The 17,910-nt window shown below is 50.8% G+C and overlaps 2 protein-coding genes across 2 annotated transcripts in view; one reads left to right on the forward strand and one right to left on the reverse strand.

The window, feature by feature from the left end:
* On the forward strand, window positions 3,648-10,430 carry DYNLT1 (dynein light chain Tctex-type 1). Its single transcript, NM_001145385.1, is given in 5 exon segments — window positions 3,648-3,705; window positions 6,314-6,355; window positions 9,228-9,351; window positions 9,684-9,761; window positions 10,041-10,430. Coding segments are annotated over 5 exon segments (342 nt in total). The 5' UTR covers window positions 3,648-3,678; the 3' UTR covers window positions 10,112-10,430.
* TMEM181 (transmembrane protein 181) overlaps window positions 12,317-17,910 on the reverse strand; it is a 77,607-nt gene continuing 72,013 nt past the window's right edge. The window contains 4 exon segments of the mRNA XM_021074745.1: window positions 12,317-14,394; window positions 14,795-14,861; window positions 15,720-15,809; window positions 16,714-16,796. Coding sequence (XP_020930404.1) covers window positions 14,316-14,394; window positions 14,795-14,861; window positions 15,720-15,809; window positions 16,714-16,796 — 319 coding nt within the window. The 3' untranslated portion in view covers window positions 12,317-14,315.

The raw sequence follows: 17,910 nt of genomic DNA on the forward strand, positions 1-17,910 counted from the left end.
ACCAATCCTATTTCTAAAAAGTGTACTTAAGAGACTTGACTCAAAGAAAGCACACATCAGCCAACCCACAGAGAGGCCCCCAACTGAAAAGCAAACCCAAGATCCATTCCACTGACTGCACGGAAACGAAACGTCATTCAAAAATATGGCTGAGAGTTCCCATTGTGGCTCAGCAGTAGCGAATCCGACGAGGAACCATGAAGACACCGGTTGGATCCCTGGCCTCGCTCAGTGGGTTAAGGATCTTGCGTTGCCAGGAGCTGTGGTGTAGGTCGCAGAGGCGGCTCGGATCGGGCGTGGCTGATGGCTGTGGTGTAGGCTGGCATCTGCAGCTCCGATTTGACCCCTAGCGTGGGAACTTCCATATGCCGCAGGTGTGGCCCTAAAAAGACAAACCAAAAAAGGCAGAATACCGGAAGCGGGGAGCAGCTCCGAGTCAGTGTGTTTACAATCCAGGACATCTGGGGGACATTCACTCTCGGCAGAGCAGAGGTGCTGGCAGCGTCACACACAGCCAAGTGCCACAGTGATTTCAAGTTCCTCAGGCCTTCAGAGTGCATATCAATTGGACAGAAAGCAATACCACGTCACTGCATTTTTCCCAAGCACCATAACATCGCTGAACCTAGAGAATTCAAATCCACCCGTTGATGGATATTAATTTTTTAATATTTTCCATGAAGACCATAACTTCGTCACCGGTCTAGCCTCTGCTCCAGCTCAGAGGCTGCTGCTTTCAAGTGAGTGCTCACTGTATGTGCGTTGAATACGTGAACACAGTTCTGAAGATAAACAGACCCATTCATCCGTTTCTGGGCAGACCCGGCATGACGTGTATCATGATCACTTAATGAACGGTCATTGCCCGTTAAAAGTGGAGAGCGGTACTCGATGCAGACAGGCTAAAGTCATGGACGGTTTTTGAAAATTCACATTCACATGTTTCCTACTGAGTTAGGCCCATGCTGGTGATCTGCAGTCACAATGTAACCTCAGATCCAAGTGTTACTACTGCACAGTTGGAGGAACCCAGCAGGACCCTGGGAGGCCCTCCCAGAGTGGCCCCCACTCGCATCCTTCACCTGCCTTTTTCTCTATAGAAAAGCTTCAAAGAATCAATTTAATCAGAGAAGTGAGAAAAATACAGTAAACAAAGGAAAACAGGCAAGACAGAATAAGGATAGTTCAGCTGGTCAAAAAAGTCAAGGGCCTTTAGTTAGCTCTTCTCCAAAGACTACATATAATATTCTGAGTGTGGTCCTTGGAGCTGTTTGGCAGGTGCTGAAGCCCCCACCGGCTGGAAGAAGTCACCTGGATGCTGCCCACACCCACGGAGACCCCAGACAGGTTGGAACCAGAAGGCTGATGACGCTGACTCCCAGTGACCCCGCCACCCCCAATCAGGAAAATGCCCATGAGCTGATCACGCCCTGCTCCTCAAACACAGTAAGACTCCTCACTACCCCCTTGGAGGGGGGCACAGTCCTGGAGGCTCTAGCCTGCTGGGTTCCCCTCTTTGCCTGGCAATTAAAGCTACTTTTTCTGTTTCCTCCAAGTCTGTCTCCATGTTTCTATTTGGCATCGGGGTACAGAAGCAGGTGAGATTTTGGCAACACTATCCCAGTAGCCATTCAGGACACATTTGAATTAGGAAGTTCTTAAAAGGCTGCAGAGCAACTTAGAAAAGATGTCCGGAACCTACTCAGAACCTGTTCACTCTTGCTTTGCACATAATTCTAAGACACACAGCTAGTGGGCCTCTGGGGCCACCACAGAGTAGCCGAGGAGAATTAGAAGAGAGTGGGAGGGGTTCCCATGTAGCTCAGTGGTAACAGACCTGACCTGTATCCATGAGCATATGGGTTTGATTCCATGGCCTTGCTCAGTGGGTTAAGGACCTGTTGTTGTGGTGTAGGTCACACATGTGGCTCGGATCCAATATGGCTGTGGCTGTGGTATAGGCTGCAGCTGCAGCTCCAATTCGACCCCTAGCCTGGGAACCTCCAGATGCTGCAGAGGCAGCCCCCCAAAAAGAAATGCCAGACATAGAATCATATGGAGACTGAGGTTCGAGGCTGAAACACTGGAACAGGTGAGCTGAAGCCACATAACAGGAAGAAACCAAAACTCAAAAGAGAGAGAGAGTTAAGAATTGGAGCGAACAGCCTGTCCCCACTGAGCAGGTCCCCTTGCTCAGGTCAGGTGTTCAGGGCAGGGCCCTCTCGTGCCTTTCACTCTCTGCCCTCCTCTGTGCCCCCCTTTCCCACAAGGAGGCAGGCGACTGCACCTCCCTCTACTCAGTTCTCTGCAACTGGGTATAAAGCGGAACTAATGTGTGGGGAGATGAGTCACTCAATACATTTTTTTTTTTGTCTTTTGTCTTTTGAGGGCCGCACCCACAGCATATGGTGGTTCCCAGGCCAGGGGTCCAGTCAGAGCTACAGCGGCCAGCCTAAGCCACAGCCCCAGCATTGCCAGATCTGAGCCGTGTCTGCGACCAACACCACAGCTCATAGCAACACCAGATCCCTAATCCACTGAGCAAGGCCACAGATCAAACCCGCAACCTCATGGTTCCTAGTTGGATTTGTTTCCGCTGTGCCACAATGGGAACTCCTTCAACACATTTTAAATTAAAATATTTACCATGTACAGTGAAAGGGGCAGGGGATACATTGGTGAATAAAATGGATTTTGCCAGCATGGAACTTAGATTCTAGAAGTGGAAACAAGGGCTGCAGATGTGACTGAACGTGGGCTCTACCGCTTCATTCTACCCAGACTCAGGGTGCTGTGGTCAGCCCTTCCTAGGAGGAGGAAGTGGGTTTTAACTCCTGGGATTTGGTGAGGTAAGAAGTGACATTTGACTTCGAAGGCGTGGTTAAAAGAAAACAACAGAGAAAGTAGCCCCAAAGTCAAAGGTCTGAGCCTCACTCACATGCAAGCAGGTGCATAGACCCAGCTATTCCTGGAGAGAATCCAGAGCCCAGAGCAATTACTAATTTTTATAACGACCCTATACAAGTTAAGTGTACGTCTAGGTCATGCTGCTTAAGGCAATCACAAAGTATGCAGCATTTTACATTTTCCAACCAAAAGGCCTTTTTTTTTTTTTTTAATGGTGCTTGAAGAAAAAAAAAAAAAGAATCTCATTTATATGAAAAACTTACCTCCCCCAAAGGAAGGTTTCGTTTAGAACTAAAGTTCCTGATCCTGGATCCCCAAGGGGACTGCAAACACTATCTCAGACTTCCCATCATGTTGAGAAATCACTTTGCAGTCTGTACTAGGTGTCCAAACCCGCTTGAACGTTCAAATTAACCCACCCAGTACAAACTGGAGGGAGGGGCCGGGAAGACTCTCCCCCTCCCGGACTGGCTTGTCCGTTTGTTTTGTTTCAGTTGCAGCGGCCCAGGGAGCTGCCGGGACACCGGGGTGGGGCTCCCGCGGTAAACACCCCCACCCCCACCCCGGAGAACCAGAGCGGCAAGGGCTCATCCCAAATACCCGCCGGGCGGGCCAGGGCGGCACAGGCCCCAGGGTAAGGGCGGCGCCCTAGAGCGGCCTGGGCGGGGCCCTAGGGGAGGGCGGGGCCGGACGCGAGCGCGGGGCGGGGCCTGAGTGCGCCTGCGCAGTGCGCTCCACTCAGGGAGGCGGAGGCGACTCGCAGGAGGGAAGATGGAAGACTACCAGGCTACCGAGGAGGTAACGGCCGTGTCGACGGCGGGAAGGGCGGAGGCTGGGAGTTCCGGGTGCGGGTGGGCGGCGGCCGCCAGGGGCGTGTGCCGGCACCCGGGCTGTGTCGGGATGTGGGGGGCGGCCGTCCCCGGCGCCGGCTGCCTGCAGCGGTGCCCTGCGGCGCGCTTCCCGGCGAACCCCCGCCCGGCGGACTCCCGGCGTCGTTGTCCTGCCCAGGGCGGGGCTCGGGGGCGGGGCGTGAAGGCGCGCGCGCCGCGTGCGTCCCCGGGAGAGCGCGGTCCCTCGCCCCTCTGATTCCGTGTGCAGACCCCGCCCTGGGGTGGGGAAGACGGAGGCCGCTGGTGCGTCCGCTGGCTGAAATTTGCAAGACTCCGCAGTGAGCAGCATGCGCGACCCGCACGTACAGTTATATCTTCCAAGTCCGTCCAGTCGGGCAGATTTGATGCTCAGGCGGTGGGCAAAAGGCACACGTGTACCACAGGAGAACCTGCCTTTGTCTTTGGTTCTACACCTGTTCTCTGCTGGCCTCACTCCCACCCAGGCCACCATACGTACATTTCCGCTTGAGTTTGAGCTGTAGGAAGCTTCTGTTTGTGGGGAAAAAAGCCACCTCTTATTGCCCCAGTGGAGCAGCAGCATAAAGCATACAGTAATTTGCCCAGCAGAAGCCATTCATCGTAACAGTGTGTTGTTACCTGGCTTTGCTTCAAGCTTATGAGCATTCAGGGAATATTATACCAAGGGAACTGCTCTTAGAGAAGAATAAGTTGCCCGTCTTTTTGCTAAATAATTCTTGTTGAAATACAGATGAATGGAGTCCTGTGTATTATGCAGCCTGTCAGAAATAAAAAGTGTAGATAAATACGGTAAGGTTTGATATTTTTACCATTTTCGAAATTTACGCAAGAATGTTTTGAGGGGAAAAGAATATATATGTAAGGCCTAAGGACTGATCTCAGAGTTTCAATTTTTATCTAGTTTCCTACCTAGCACAGCTTTCTGTGGCAATGTCGTCAGCAGTGTTTGAATGATGGTAGCGACCAGGGGTCATTGGGAGAAACGGTGGTTCAGGAGCAGCTAGCCAAGGGAAGCTTTTCCCTGTAAGCTGTTAACTCCTATCATATTGGAAAAAGGCTTGTATGATAGGAATATTGAGTAAAACTTTAAGAAGGAAAATGGCAATGTAGAAAGAAGCCTGGTATCCTGGCATTTTGTTTCTCTGCACCTTATCCTGGCTCTCACCAGGGAGGTGGCTAAGTGACTTCATTATTCCAGATCTCAACTACGTATCTGAGAACAAAGGAGCTGAACGTGATGGGTGTTGTGCGCAGGATAAGGCCCGTGTATCCTTGTCTGCCTTCTAGAGGGCCTGCCCTCGGTATCCACACCACTCCTCCCAACAGCCTCTGCAGAGCAAACTTCATGTAGTTACCTGGAGCTCTGTAACTCTCCTCTTGGTCCATGGTTATCTGTCCTTGGAAGTTGGAACTGCCCAGTGGTTTGTGCAACTGCTGTACTTTCCACTAAAAGCCCATTGAAATGCCCTTCACCCTTTTTCATATTTTAACCGCAGGGACTTTCCTGTATGGTTTAGGGTCACCAAAGTCTCTTGGAAGGAGCCTTTAAACTTTGAAAAATAATTTAACCTCTGTAAGATAACTGCAAATTTTCATTATCTTGGCCAGTTGGCTTTGTCTGCAAGTATGACTTTGGAGGACAGCCAGTGAGGGGGCTTCAGGCAGTCAGCTCTCGACCCTCCTGGATGCACAGGGGCCTTGCTGGAACAGGGCCACGGGCCAGCAGCCCAGCCAGGGGGAAAATTCCCTGCCCAGAGCAGGGTTCTCTGCCTTTATCCCACCAGGATGCTCGTGGACTGAGGCCCCGGGGCTGCCGTGAAGGTATTTCCAGGGCTCAGAGGGAACCTTGTATCCATTCAAAAGTCCCTTATGTAAAAAGAAAGAAAAAAGAAAACTGCTCCTAAATCCTGGCGCCTAGACCTACCGCTCACAGCCTGCCCCCCACCTCATCTTGACACACTGGCGGATACACACTGTGCAGCAGCCGGCTGTCTAGTCCTGAAGCAGGACAACACTGGGACAAAACACCACAGGAAACCATAAAATCATTGTAAGCCATATCACTAATAGTGGTTAAAAAAAAGCCCAAACCCAAAACGTCTGAAGTTTCAAATCTAGTCAGTTTACATCAGGGAAAGAAACAGTTAATTTATACAAAAAGTCAAGTAATTCAATACACTTATGTATTTGTTGTGATCCTAGTGGCCAGTTGACGTGGACAGAGAAATTACATTCTGGTTTAAAGTGAAGTCAGTCTTTGGGGTCCTCGCATGATGAAAACCAAATGAAAACAAACCAGAAACCTTCCCGCTCATACATACATGTATTCAGATACCCTGCCTGCCTTTCGCCAGCTCCGGGGTCCTCGGGGAGCTACTGCATATTTCCCTCAGTAAAACACCCAGCCTGCTTGGATCGTGTTGAAGGTCTCCCTTTCTGAGTTGTGTGCATTACCTGAATTTGCATGGAGCAGTGCAGTGGAAAAGGATCTCTTAAGTCAATCAAATGTAACTTGTAACTCGTGTTCTTCCTTACAGACGGCTTTCGTCGTTGACGAAGTGAGCAACATTGTGAAGGAGGTGAGCGGAGCAGTGCCCCCTTGTAAATGTTTGCTTCGTGGCTTCTATGAGTGCAAATAATATGGTCTAAATACTGTCTTGGAATTGTTTCAGCTGCGCCTGGGTGTTTTGGCATTTCAAATCACAGTTTTTACTTCAGTGAATGTCTAGATAAGAATTACTCCCATATTATGGAAATTATATATTTTAAATGAGACAGGAAATTGTATATACAGCTTTGTTATTGACTGTTACTAAGGCCTGATTCTGTGACCTTTTAGAATTAAAGACTCACGGTGTACCAGTAAATGTTCCCGGTGTTTAAGGAAGAGGGACTTTTAAAGAATTGCACAGCTGCCAGTTCCTCAAGACCTGGTGATCCAGTTGGGGCTGATTTTTCTTACATTCCTGAACCGTCCACTGTATTGGCCACGGTACCTCCCTTAGGTGATGGGATTGGGAGTCAGAAAAGGGTCTTTGTCCATTCCTTCAAAAATATATATATATCGAGGGGACGTGCGATGATGAATTTATAGAATTGGAGGCAGGGCAGACATTTCAGCACATAATCACACTGGAAAACAGAAGCTTATATTCCCTGTGTGGTAACTGCCACGGCATGCGGTGCTTTGAGGGATTAACCCACCTAGTGAGTTCAGAGCTCGAATTTGGAGAAAGTAGAAGTAGTGTTCACTCAGTGAAAAGAGGGGGACCGAAATTCCAGGCAGTAGACAACACGTGCAAAGGCCCTGTGGTAGGGAGTGTGCGCGGTGTGTTTGAGGGACTTGGAGGGAGGGGGTGTGGCTGGACTAGCGCCGCGCCTGGGGGCCTGGGGCAGGAGCGAGACCACTTTCCCCTCCCCTGCAGGCGGGGCACAGATAGCAAAGCCAGCCGCTAAAAAACCACTCATAGGTGGCCTCAATTAAACAGTACCATTTGAGGCTGTGGACGTGATTTGGAACTGATTCTAATGCAAATTATTGACTAATGCCAGAGTGGCAAAGAACTGCAACCTGTTTTTGTGAATAGCATCATAAAGCAAAGCGGTTTTCTTCTGCCATATATACCATTCAGCATCAGGCATGATTTTCTAGTTGCTCTGCAGGATCTGTAACGCTTTGCTTTTCATCATGTTTTGAAATACAGTGTTTCTTACAGTGGGGAGCGGGAAGAAGGGTGAATGCCACGGAGACGGGAGAAGTGGAGTTGGTTTGTTATGAAGTCTCCTAGGGCCTCACTTGGTTTCTGTTTTGTCTTTGACTTGGTTCCCAGGCAGCAAGGCCGGTTGCAAGTAGCCCTCCTTAGTGGAAGTGCTCTTTCTTTGGTGTTGCTGGCACAGGATCTCAGAGGCGCTCAGAGGCTAATTCTGTAGTTGAGCTATTTTAAGTAGTGCCGGTAGTAGGACATTCGGGTGGGTCCAGAATTGGAGGAGGGTTCCCCCGTCCCTGAAAACCAGTGAACTGCCGTGTGTGTGGAGGGAGTTGCCCGAGTTAGAGGTTTAGCTGGAGCGCGGCCCCCACTGCTTAGACCGTCCCCAGACCTGTTCCCTCTCTGCTCCCTTGGCCCCATGCTGAGCTGGGGCGGGAGAGGACCTGGCAGAGAATGAGAAGGAGCTTGGCAGAGAAGGACTTGGCAGAGAATGAGAAAGGGAAGGAGCTGTGATGACAGGGGTGGGCAGGGGGAGGGAGCAGGAACGCCTCAGAGCCCCAGGGTGACTAGGAATTCCTACAGGTAGAAATCAGGGTGTGACCATAGGTAGCTTTTTGTTCCTCAAACCAAGATCTCTGGGCTTAGGCGAGTCGGTCACCACTGTGTACAACTCAGATCCTGGGCCGCCTTCTCTCCAGAATAGAAATTTTAGATCATAACTGTCATAAAAACTTGGTTTTCTGGTTTCCAGCACAAGTTAGAAAAGGGGTAAGAGAAGAAAGCTGCTTAGAAGCAGGCATACTAGCATCGGTGTAAAAAGCCCAGAAAATCATAAAATGGGAATGTCCTCCCTACCAGCCTGACCAAGGTAGGAGCCCGGAACCACAGGTGTTCCTGAATAACCTTTTGGTGTTCACCGTGACCCTCCCCAGAATACGGCACAGAAAAGACGAGGAATTTCATGTCAAGAAAAGGTTCACCACAGATTTAAACAAGTTTTGGAATAAACAGAGCAGCAGTTCTTTCGTTTTCTAGAAAATGTACTTGTGTACTAACATACTCCCAGAAAATGCTAGATGACGCATTCGCGCATGCATAATCATATAGATAAATTTTTACATTGTTAGCTGTATAATTGATAAAGATGCCTCTGCTGTACTTTTCTTTTTTGTCTTTTTAGGGCTGCATGGGCAGCATGTGGAGGTTCCCAGGCTAGGGGTCACATCGGAGCTACAGCTGCCGGCTTACGCCACAGCAACACTGGATCCGAGCCGTGTCTCCGACCTACACCACAGCTCACAGCAACGCTGGATCCCTAACCCGCTGAGTGCGGCTGGGGATCAAACCTGTGTCCTCATGGACGCTAGTTGGGTTTGTTACCGCTGAGCTACAAAGGGCACTCCCTCTACTGTACTTTTAAGAAAGGAACAGACAGAGGAAAATGTTTTCTAGCCTCGGTAGGAAAAAAATGTGTTGCCTATCTCCAGATACTATTCACAACAGCAAACATTAAATTCAGTCAAAATGTTTTTTAAAAGTTGACAAATGCTATATGATTATGTATTTTTTAAAGTGAGTGTAAAACATTTAAATGCAGTACACACTGTTAAAAGCCTGTTTGCAGTCCTTGTAGTTACAAATGCAAGCTCTGCTTCTGCAGTGCTTTGGGCAAAGCACAGCTGTGCTCACGTGGGGGGGTGCTGGAAGGTGCCAGCTGAGTGACAGGCCGTGCCCTGTCTTCCAGGCCATAGAAAGTGCAATCGGTGGCAACGCCTATCAGCACAGCAAAGTGAACCAGTGGACCACGAACGTCGTGGAACAGACTTTAAGCCAACTCACCAAGCTGGGGAAACCATTTAAGTACATCGGTAATGGATTTTTGCTTCTCAAAGACTGTCTGGTGTCAGGAGAGCAGTGTGGCGCTGAGACGCCCAACCGTGAAGCTCCTGGTAGGAGCAGGGCCCTTGTGTACACCGCCACCCAGCTGGCCTGCGTGGCCACTGGGCACGTCTCAGGATTTCCTAGCGTTTCGGGTCAGATGCATTTGGCACAAGCGGGGGGCATTTGTGGGTGTTGCAGGACCAGGCGCTCTCCCCGCAGAATGTTTGTAGTGAACATCAGCCACGTCAGTGCTAAAAGGGACAGAAAGGAACTGTGTTGCCAGGTGGATTTCTCTAATAAAAGTTTGTTTTAATTGCAGTGACCTGTGTGATCATGCAGAAGAATGGAGCTGGACTCCACACGGCAAGTTCCTGCTTCTGGGACAGCTCCACGGACGGTACGGGTTCACCCCGACGTGAGGGCTTGTCCGGGCATCTCCCTGCAGGCCCGGCAGCGCGGGGACCTCGCTGAGGTCCGGGGAGTCAGAGTAGTGCTTTAGGACGTGTGTGCGAGAGGTCTCGGGTCTTTGAGTGCGTGTTGACTGGCGTCACCTTTAAAAACCTTTTCTGAGAAAGAGGCTGCCCAGCCGGCCTTGTGGGCCGCACGGAGGTAAGTGCTTAAGTGCTCGGCCTGCCCGGGTGGGCACCCGAAGGACCCCAGCCTCCCTTCCCCGCAGGGAGCTGCACGGTGCGATGGGAGAACAAGACCATGTACTGCATCGTCAGCGCCTTCGGACTCTCCATCTGACCGCCGCGCCCAGCCCGCGCCTCGCCTGTGTCCCAGCACTGCTCTTCCTCTTCTCACCACCAGCCGTCTAGCCCGTGCCCACCCTTCTCCTCCTGAGTGTGTCAGTGTAGAGAAACCCACCAAATAACCGCACTGTTCTGTGACCCGCCCACCCCGGGTCAGAGGAGTCACGCGCCAAGGTCGTCAGGCGCTGTACTGCCTCTTGTCTTAACTCTGAATGTTTCTTTTCAAAGGTGCTAAAGGCCGAAATCTGCTCGTGTGAGATTTTCTCTACTCTGATTCAAATACACTAATTTTCCGTACTTTTTACTTTTGTTAGAACAATAAATTATTCCAGTTTAAAGTGTGTGTTTTCTTCACAGTCTAAGTATCACAAATGAATTCTCCATATTAAGTTAGGGGCTTTAGAATCTCTAAGACCAAAAACCAGACAAGCTGCAGTTGGGCGTTGGTCCCCCTCAGCACCAAGATTTGCTAAGTCACGGTGGGACCAGGGAGCTGACTGCTTCGCTCTGTCGTGGCTGGACTGCCACCCTGGCCATCATGCCTTCGCTCTGAGTGCCTCCCTTCTGGTGCTTCAGGGGGAGCTGGGCAAGCTGGTTCTCTTCTGATGGCTGGAAGCTCGCGCTCTCGGCTCCCACCTGCAACTACAATTGTCCTCCCGTGTTCTCTGTTTTTCAGTAGCAGTCACCAAAAAAATGTTTGAGGACTTTGCCGCTCACACACGCTTTCATAACCATTCAGCTTGTGTCCACAACTAGACCATTATCAATCAAGAAAGGGGTTCAGAGGTTATCCGATTTAAAATCGCATTCAGGTAAGTGGGCAGGTGGGCCCCAAACATGAGTCTTGTGACCTCACCTTCAGGGCTCCTCCACAGGCCACATACGCGTGGCAGTAAAGATTCCGCATCCACCTGCTGCCGTGAGAAAAGCCCTGTTCCCGTCCCTAACGCGCCAGCGTCTGAATGGTCAAGTTAACTCCACACGCAAAGAGCCAACGAAATCAGTTTTAATTCCTCTGCATTTTAAAATGTTTAAATATTAACATCTACCAGAAAGGTAGTCTCATGATGAAGCCATTCCCAAAGTGTAAATTTGCCATAAATAAACATTTATTCCCTTTTGATTACAATGATCATTGTGTGATCAGGTATTACTGTGCTCACACGGTTCCAAGGTCTAATACACAGCTCTGTCTTTCCTTCAGAGCTTAAAGACTGAAGTGGTTTTATTTTACAAATATTTACAGTCTTTTTGCAAAAAGGCAGTTTTCAGTAGCAGAAAATCTTGTGTGTTTCAGTTACCAGTATATCTAGTAAAACATGTCCAATCAAGGGAAACAGGGTAACAAGATGTCAGACTAAAGCAGCTTCCCTTTTGGAAATGACTTGTACCTTTGTTTTTCAAAAGTAACCGCTAAGGCAACTGGTTTCTAAAATCCTCAAAATACATAAATATACTTACGTCTAGTCTTCACTAAATGTCCCTTTTAATCATCCGTTCTATGAGCGTCCGTGTTTTTCCCTGTGAAAAGGACTCCAGGAGGTAAGCTGCTGACCACATGATAACCTACTGACCATCACGGTACCTTCAGTAAATGGCCCGTGGGTGCCGGGAGCTGGTGACCTTTGTCTCGTAACCTGCCTGTTTAGTGAGTTGGGTTTCTGTCGAAACTTTTACTGAAATCTGTGATTATGTACAGGAACAATCTTACAAACCTTGAATACATTTTACATATCCCCTTCTTCAGCCTTTCAAATGGGGCTTAAGAGAGAACTGCATCACTTCGCTGCTTTAATGATTTAAGAATAAATCAAGCGGCCCTTTATCCACACGGATAATGAAGCCCTCCCCGGGGAAACGGATGCCTGTGCTCTTCCCCCAGGTTTCCCTAGACGGGACCAGTACAAAAAAGCATCCCAAAGATGATGTTATTCGAGCCGTTACCATGGAAGAACTGAAGTCAGCCCTTTGAGTTTATATAGGTTTAAGTTAGCAAAATGTTGATACCCTCCAAGACCGAAAAATAATAACTTCCTTGCTACTGTCTAAAGTTTCTGGCAGACTTTAGTGTTTTAACCTAATACCTATGGCACATATAATAGGCACATATATAATACATGCTAAATGCTATCTATATACTTCACATTTTTACATGGAAGATGTGATATGTTGACATATATGATACACCAGAGAAGAGAAATTAAAAATGCATGATTTAATAACCATTTCCTCGTATGTGCTTTCTTTTGTAATTTTTCCTTATTTCCAACTTAGTTATAAAAAGTAAATAAATACGCCCATATTTCTAATTTCATTGACTTGTGGCCAAGAATCAACACACGAAGACATCAGTCAGTTAATAATTGTACTACAGGACAAGGACAAGTGCTAAAACACCTAACGTGTGCAGCTAAATGCCTCGGATATTCTACACTTACTGATAAATAACAGCATTCCAAATTATGGACAATTACAATGATTAAAACTCATAAACATCATACCAGAATACATTAATCAGCTCAAGTTTTCATCAATTTACATAAAATTATTTATAGTTAGACTTAATAGAAGTTGTAAAATTTAGTAACAGGAAATTGTTTTCAATACCTCTGAATACACAGAATCAAAAAAAGTGATCACATCATTGCCAATGTAAAACCCATGTAAACTCGAACTACCCTTGCAATAACACAACGTTTTAGTTCAAACATTCTTATTTACAAGGTTTTAAAAACAAATACAAATGGAATCCTTATTAAAGGGACATTATCATTAAAGTTTAAATTAGAGATACGAAGTCGTCGTGAACAGTCTCACGAACCTCTCGAGGGTCCCGCACCACCTCCAGTGGACTGTAGCTGTGAGTGTAACTGGAGAGTTCGTGCAGAGAGGAGCCGAACGGAGGTGCTGATGCAGCGCGGACCCGTCACCTCTCCGTCTGCCCGGATGGCGTCCATCAGGACGTCCACAGAGATCGCGGGTGAACAGGTCGAGAGAAGTTACCGTCAAAAGAAAGCAAAGCAAAGGAGACCATGTGGGACTTCTACCTGAGTCCTCAGCTAAGAGGACGGACCTCTCCAGGCCCTTCGACGAGGCCACAGGCTCAGCAACTCCAGAGGACTTACCCAGAGCAGGTCTGTTCACCTGACCACGAGAGCCGGCCAGGCGGGATGGTTCTCGACAAGGTACCTTCGCCCTGAAGATGTTCCTCTGTGAGCCACCTGAAACGTCTGCCTTTCTTTCCTCTGGCTTCCAAATGTGAAGCTGGAACCTTTTTTGGCAATAATGAATCTGTAGTGTTACAGCAATCACTTGTTTAGCTTTTATTAAAAAAAAAAAAAAGCTCTACTGAGTATCCTATTTAACAGAGTCGCAGAAACTACTGCTCTCTGGACTTGTAGTGACTTCCCTCCTCCCTTCCCCCGGCACAGGGACGCCTTTCACACTCATGTATGCATCGCTCACATGCATTACACACGGGCACACGCAGGCCCATGGAGAACTCTGGCACAAGACTCTTCCCACTGGAGCTGACAAGCCGTCAATCATCTGACTTCTTCTTCATGAGCCTGATGGAAGCGGCCTCAGAACTCCAAGACACCAGCTCTGCTCGGGTGGCGGTGAGGGGCTGGAACCTGCCCACCCACCTCCCTGCCCTAAAGAGCCGTCATGTGCCCACACATTTCACACAGCAACGACACGAGTCACCCATCACCTGAGACACGTGGTCATCCAGGCCTCTCAGTGGGGGAGGACCGCCCTCGTGGGGCAGCCACAGAAACAGGCTGCCCTTGGAGGTGAAAGGGTCAAAACCCCACACCGTGGTGGCCGGAAGGAAGGGAGGAGAGGAATGCCAGCCGGCTGTGGGCCTTACGCATAAGGGCTTTCCAGGAACTTGGAATTAGTCACTTCTTGTAAAGTACATAATTCGCCCTACTAAAGATAGGAGGGATTTCTTTCTCATCACTGAAAATTGCTAGCTCGAATCTGAAATCTTGGACGAGTGAGTTGACTGTTTAAATGCAGCTGGTCTAACAGTACATTTTGGCCCCATGTTCCAATCTGTCCTCGGTTTTGGTTTTCCTTTCAAAAATATGTAAACAAAGAAGGACCAGGAAATCTGCTCGTAGGACAGGTCTGCGCACAGGCAGGTCCAGGGAGACCGGAAGCGGTCACCGTGGGGCAGGCGGCCTTGGGGCTCAGTCACTCTCGGATCCCTCCTTGTACTGGGCCCGAATGGCCTGGCCGTTCTGCAGGGGCATCTCTTCATAGTCGCTCCTGTGATAAAAGAGACCTGTGATTGCATCCGTCTTCCCTTCACCGACTCGCCGTCCCAAGCAGGACTCACTTCCTGGTCTCAACTCTCTCCTTTTCCATCACCCACCGATACCGCCCACTCCTTCGGCCCCACCGACCACCAGGGCCCAGCACCCAGACAGGACTGGCCTTCCCATGGGCACCACTCAGGGCGAGGGTGCAGCAAAGAGGAGTGCCACCCCCTCCAAGCCTGAGCGACAAGTGCAAACAGAAAACCGGGGTCACGTGACACTCCTGGGTGAAGGAAACGTCACGATACTTTGGAAATCATCTTAGCACGACTGAGAGCCTCCACGGTAAAGGCACAGAACCAGGCTGAGCACCCCCTCCGGGGGGGAGCCCTCAGGAGACGGGGACTCACCCGTAGATGACCTCGTCGTCCGAGTCATTGAGCATGGAGAACGCGGGGTTGTCCTTCAGCTGAGACTCTGAAAACCAACACAAGCATTTTTGTGTCACTAGCCTGTAGAGGCAGGACGCTGTCCTAGAAAAAGGATGAGAGTTGGAAAGAGCCCGGTTCAAGTCCCAGCTCCCATGTGGATGACGTGTGTGACCTTAACAGGTGGCTCTGCCTCTCGAGCATGCGCTCCGTCCACAAGCCGGGTCAGCGCACCTCCTGGCCGGCCCGTCCCAGCCGAGTGGGAGCCTGGAGCCAAGAGCTGGAGGAGCCCAAAGGTGGGAGCTGCCCCCACCCCTGCCCCCGGCACCCCCCTTCCCAGGTCCACGGCAGGAGCAGGGCCGGGAAACAGGCCGGGAGGCCTGGGCTGCCCACCGGCGGCCCCCGCCCTGGGTCTGAGCCAGCCTGTCGTCAGCTGGGAGCAGGAGCAACCAGACCTTCTTCAGGAGGGCGCTGCGGAGCTGGGGCAGGACCCCACGCAGCTCGTCCCCCGGGGAAGTCAGGTGCCCTGGAGCTGCCCAGTTCTAGAGAGTTCTCACCCTTCTCCTGTGCAAGAGGCCTGTTGTGTTCTGTTTTCCTTTTTGGTCTTGGTGTGTTGGGGGGAGGTATCTATCTTTGCTTTGAATGGTCCCAACACTCATATTCGACAGACTTGACTTCACGGGGCTGACGGACACAATGTTTATGCAGGGACCCAGTGACAACATGTTCTTCTGCCTGGTGCTGTGGGCGCGACACCAGGGGAAGAACTTCCAGGGGCGCCTGGGGCTCACTGTTTAAACTTACCTGGGTCTCTCTGCTAAAGAGCAGGCACTGTGGACACGGTGCCAGTGTTAGCAGGCAGCGGGAGGTGGGTCCGGTCAGCACCCCGGGCCCCAGGGCGGCTTACCGTACAGGGCGTTCTTCGAGGGCGAGTACACAAAGGCCAGGGTGTAGAGGTAAAAGTTCAACAAGCCATAGAAAGATAAGAACTCGGCTGGTGACACTGGTCAAGGGAATGAGCCACCCGGAACACTGTCAGCCGCCGCCCCCCCAAACAACCGCTCACCACCACCCACCAGCTGGGGCCCCAAGGGTCCTCACCCAGACGTCAGGACGTCACAGGGCATGCCCCCAGCCCCGGGTACAAAAACCTTCCAAGGGCACCTGTAAAGGTGAGCCACGCTCCTTCCTATCCATGGAAAACTCTGGAGGTGGCAGGACCTGACGTGAGCAGGTGACGTGTAAAGGGCAAGGAAGGCCACGCACAGAGGGGCGGGTCCAGAATGAAACAGAGACATGGAGACAGACCCTCCACAGTCACTCGGAATCTTTTCTGGATTACGGACCCTTTGAGAATCTGATAAAAGCTTAGTGTGAAATTCAGACACAAAAACGTGGACAATCGTGCATTAATTCCAAGGATGTACGTAAAATAAGAGGCCCTGTGGAAGGAAGCCAGGATGTGCAGGATTAACCCCAACGTGTCCCTGCTGGACCAAACATCCCCCCTCCCCCGCCAGAAGTGCGAGGGGACGCACACACCTAACCTGATCCCGCAGCTGAAAGAGTTTACTGCCCAGGGAACCGGCCTCGGGGAATCGAGACACACAGGTGGGAACCACAGCGGAGACACCTGAGAGATGGTGAGAGATGCCGTCTGGGGAGAGAGGACTGGAAGCAGGCCTCGGCCTCTCCTCAGTGCCCTGCGGCCCTGGATCTGGGCTTGACTCCAGCCGCTGAGTGACCTTGGGAACTGCAGGGCCTCTCACCTGGCACTGACAGGTGTGGGACCCCCAGGCATGCGGAACAGGGACCTGCCTCTTCCTGATGTTCACGGCCCCCACATGCTACCCTCCACCAGGATGCGTGCCTGCACCTGACGTCTCCTCACAAAAGGATATAATTCTGGTAGTGAGTTGACAGTTCAGCTACAAAATTGTCCTGTAATACTTGTGCCCCGAACCTTAAATAAAGGATGACGATGCTGAAAGAGAAGGGGGACGATATGTAAAATTATACCAAGAACAGCGCTCGCTTCATGTAACTCGTCACACCCACTCGGTCGAGTCACAGTTATTTCTGCACAAGACTTGCACATGCACGTGAGCGTGCACACACACTCAGCCCCTCATGCTGGGCGCCTGGTCTCAGATTGGAGAGGCTCAGCTTCTGGGACAGGACTCGCAGCCCTCGTCACGGCCGCTGGACATCTGCTCCCCTGTTCTCTGACCCCTCTGTTCACGCTGTCAGGACCATCTCCTCTCACAGGCCACCGGCTCCTCCTTGTCCTCCTTGGCAGTGGTTCACACACCTACGGGACACCTGCCCACTGACACGCACAACAAAAAAGGGTTCTGGTACCGTGGAGGCCACCACCCCTCTCTGTGGTCCATTCTCCACTCACAGCCAGACTGACTGCTTAATAAAATGTAAGTCACAGCCCTTCGCCTCTTGGCTTAAAACCCTGAAAGGAGAGTTCCCCGTTGTGGCTCAGTGGCAATGAACCTGACCAGTATGCATGAGGACACAGGTTCGATCCCTGGCCTCGCTCAGTGAAGGTTAATGACCTGGTGTTGCCATGAGTTGTGGTGTACGTTGAAGACTCAGCTCGGATCTGGTGTCGCTGTGGCTCCGATTTGACCCCTAGCCCAGGAACTTCCATATGCCGTTGGTACAGCCCTAAAAAGCAAAAAACAAAAACCTGAAAGAGTCCCTGTCACCGAGAGCAGAACCCAGACCCTCACGGTGTCCGGCAGGGTGAGGCCCGACCCTCAGCAGTCAGCCTCCCTCCCGCCCCCGCCTCCCGCGATGCTGGTCTCCCCGCCTGAGCCTCAAGGTCCTCCTTCGGGGCCCAGGCCGACGGCCACCTCGCCCGAGAAGCGCCCCCCCCCCACTGAAGCAGCCACCTCCCTCCTGCCATCGTCACATCTGTCATCTGTTTCCACGAGGGCATTTATGCTATTTATTTCCTCTTTCATCACCGGCCTCCCCACGGGGTTATAAACAGCACGACAGTGAGGGCTGGCCTGCCTATTTGCCAGCGCGGGCCCTCCGTCCACGGTACTGGGGAGGGAGCCTTCGTGGAGAAAGACCACAGA

Source organism: Sus scrofa, chromosome 1 (genome assembly GCF_000003025.6).
Source record: "Sus scrofa isolate TJ Tabasco breed Duroc chromosome 1, Sscrofa11.1, whole genome shotgun sequence".
Taxonomy (NCBI): domain Eukaryota; kingdom Metazoa; phylum Chordata; class Mammalia; order Artiodactyla; family Suidae; genus Sus; species Sus scrofa.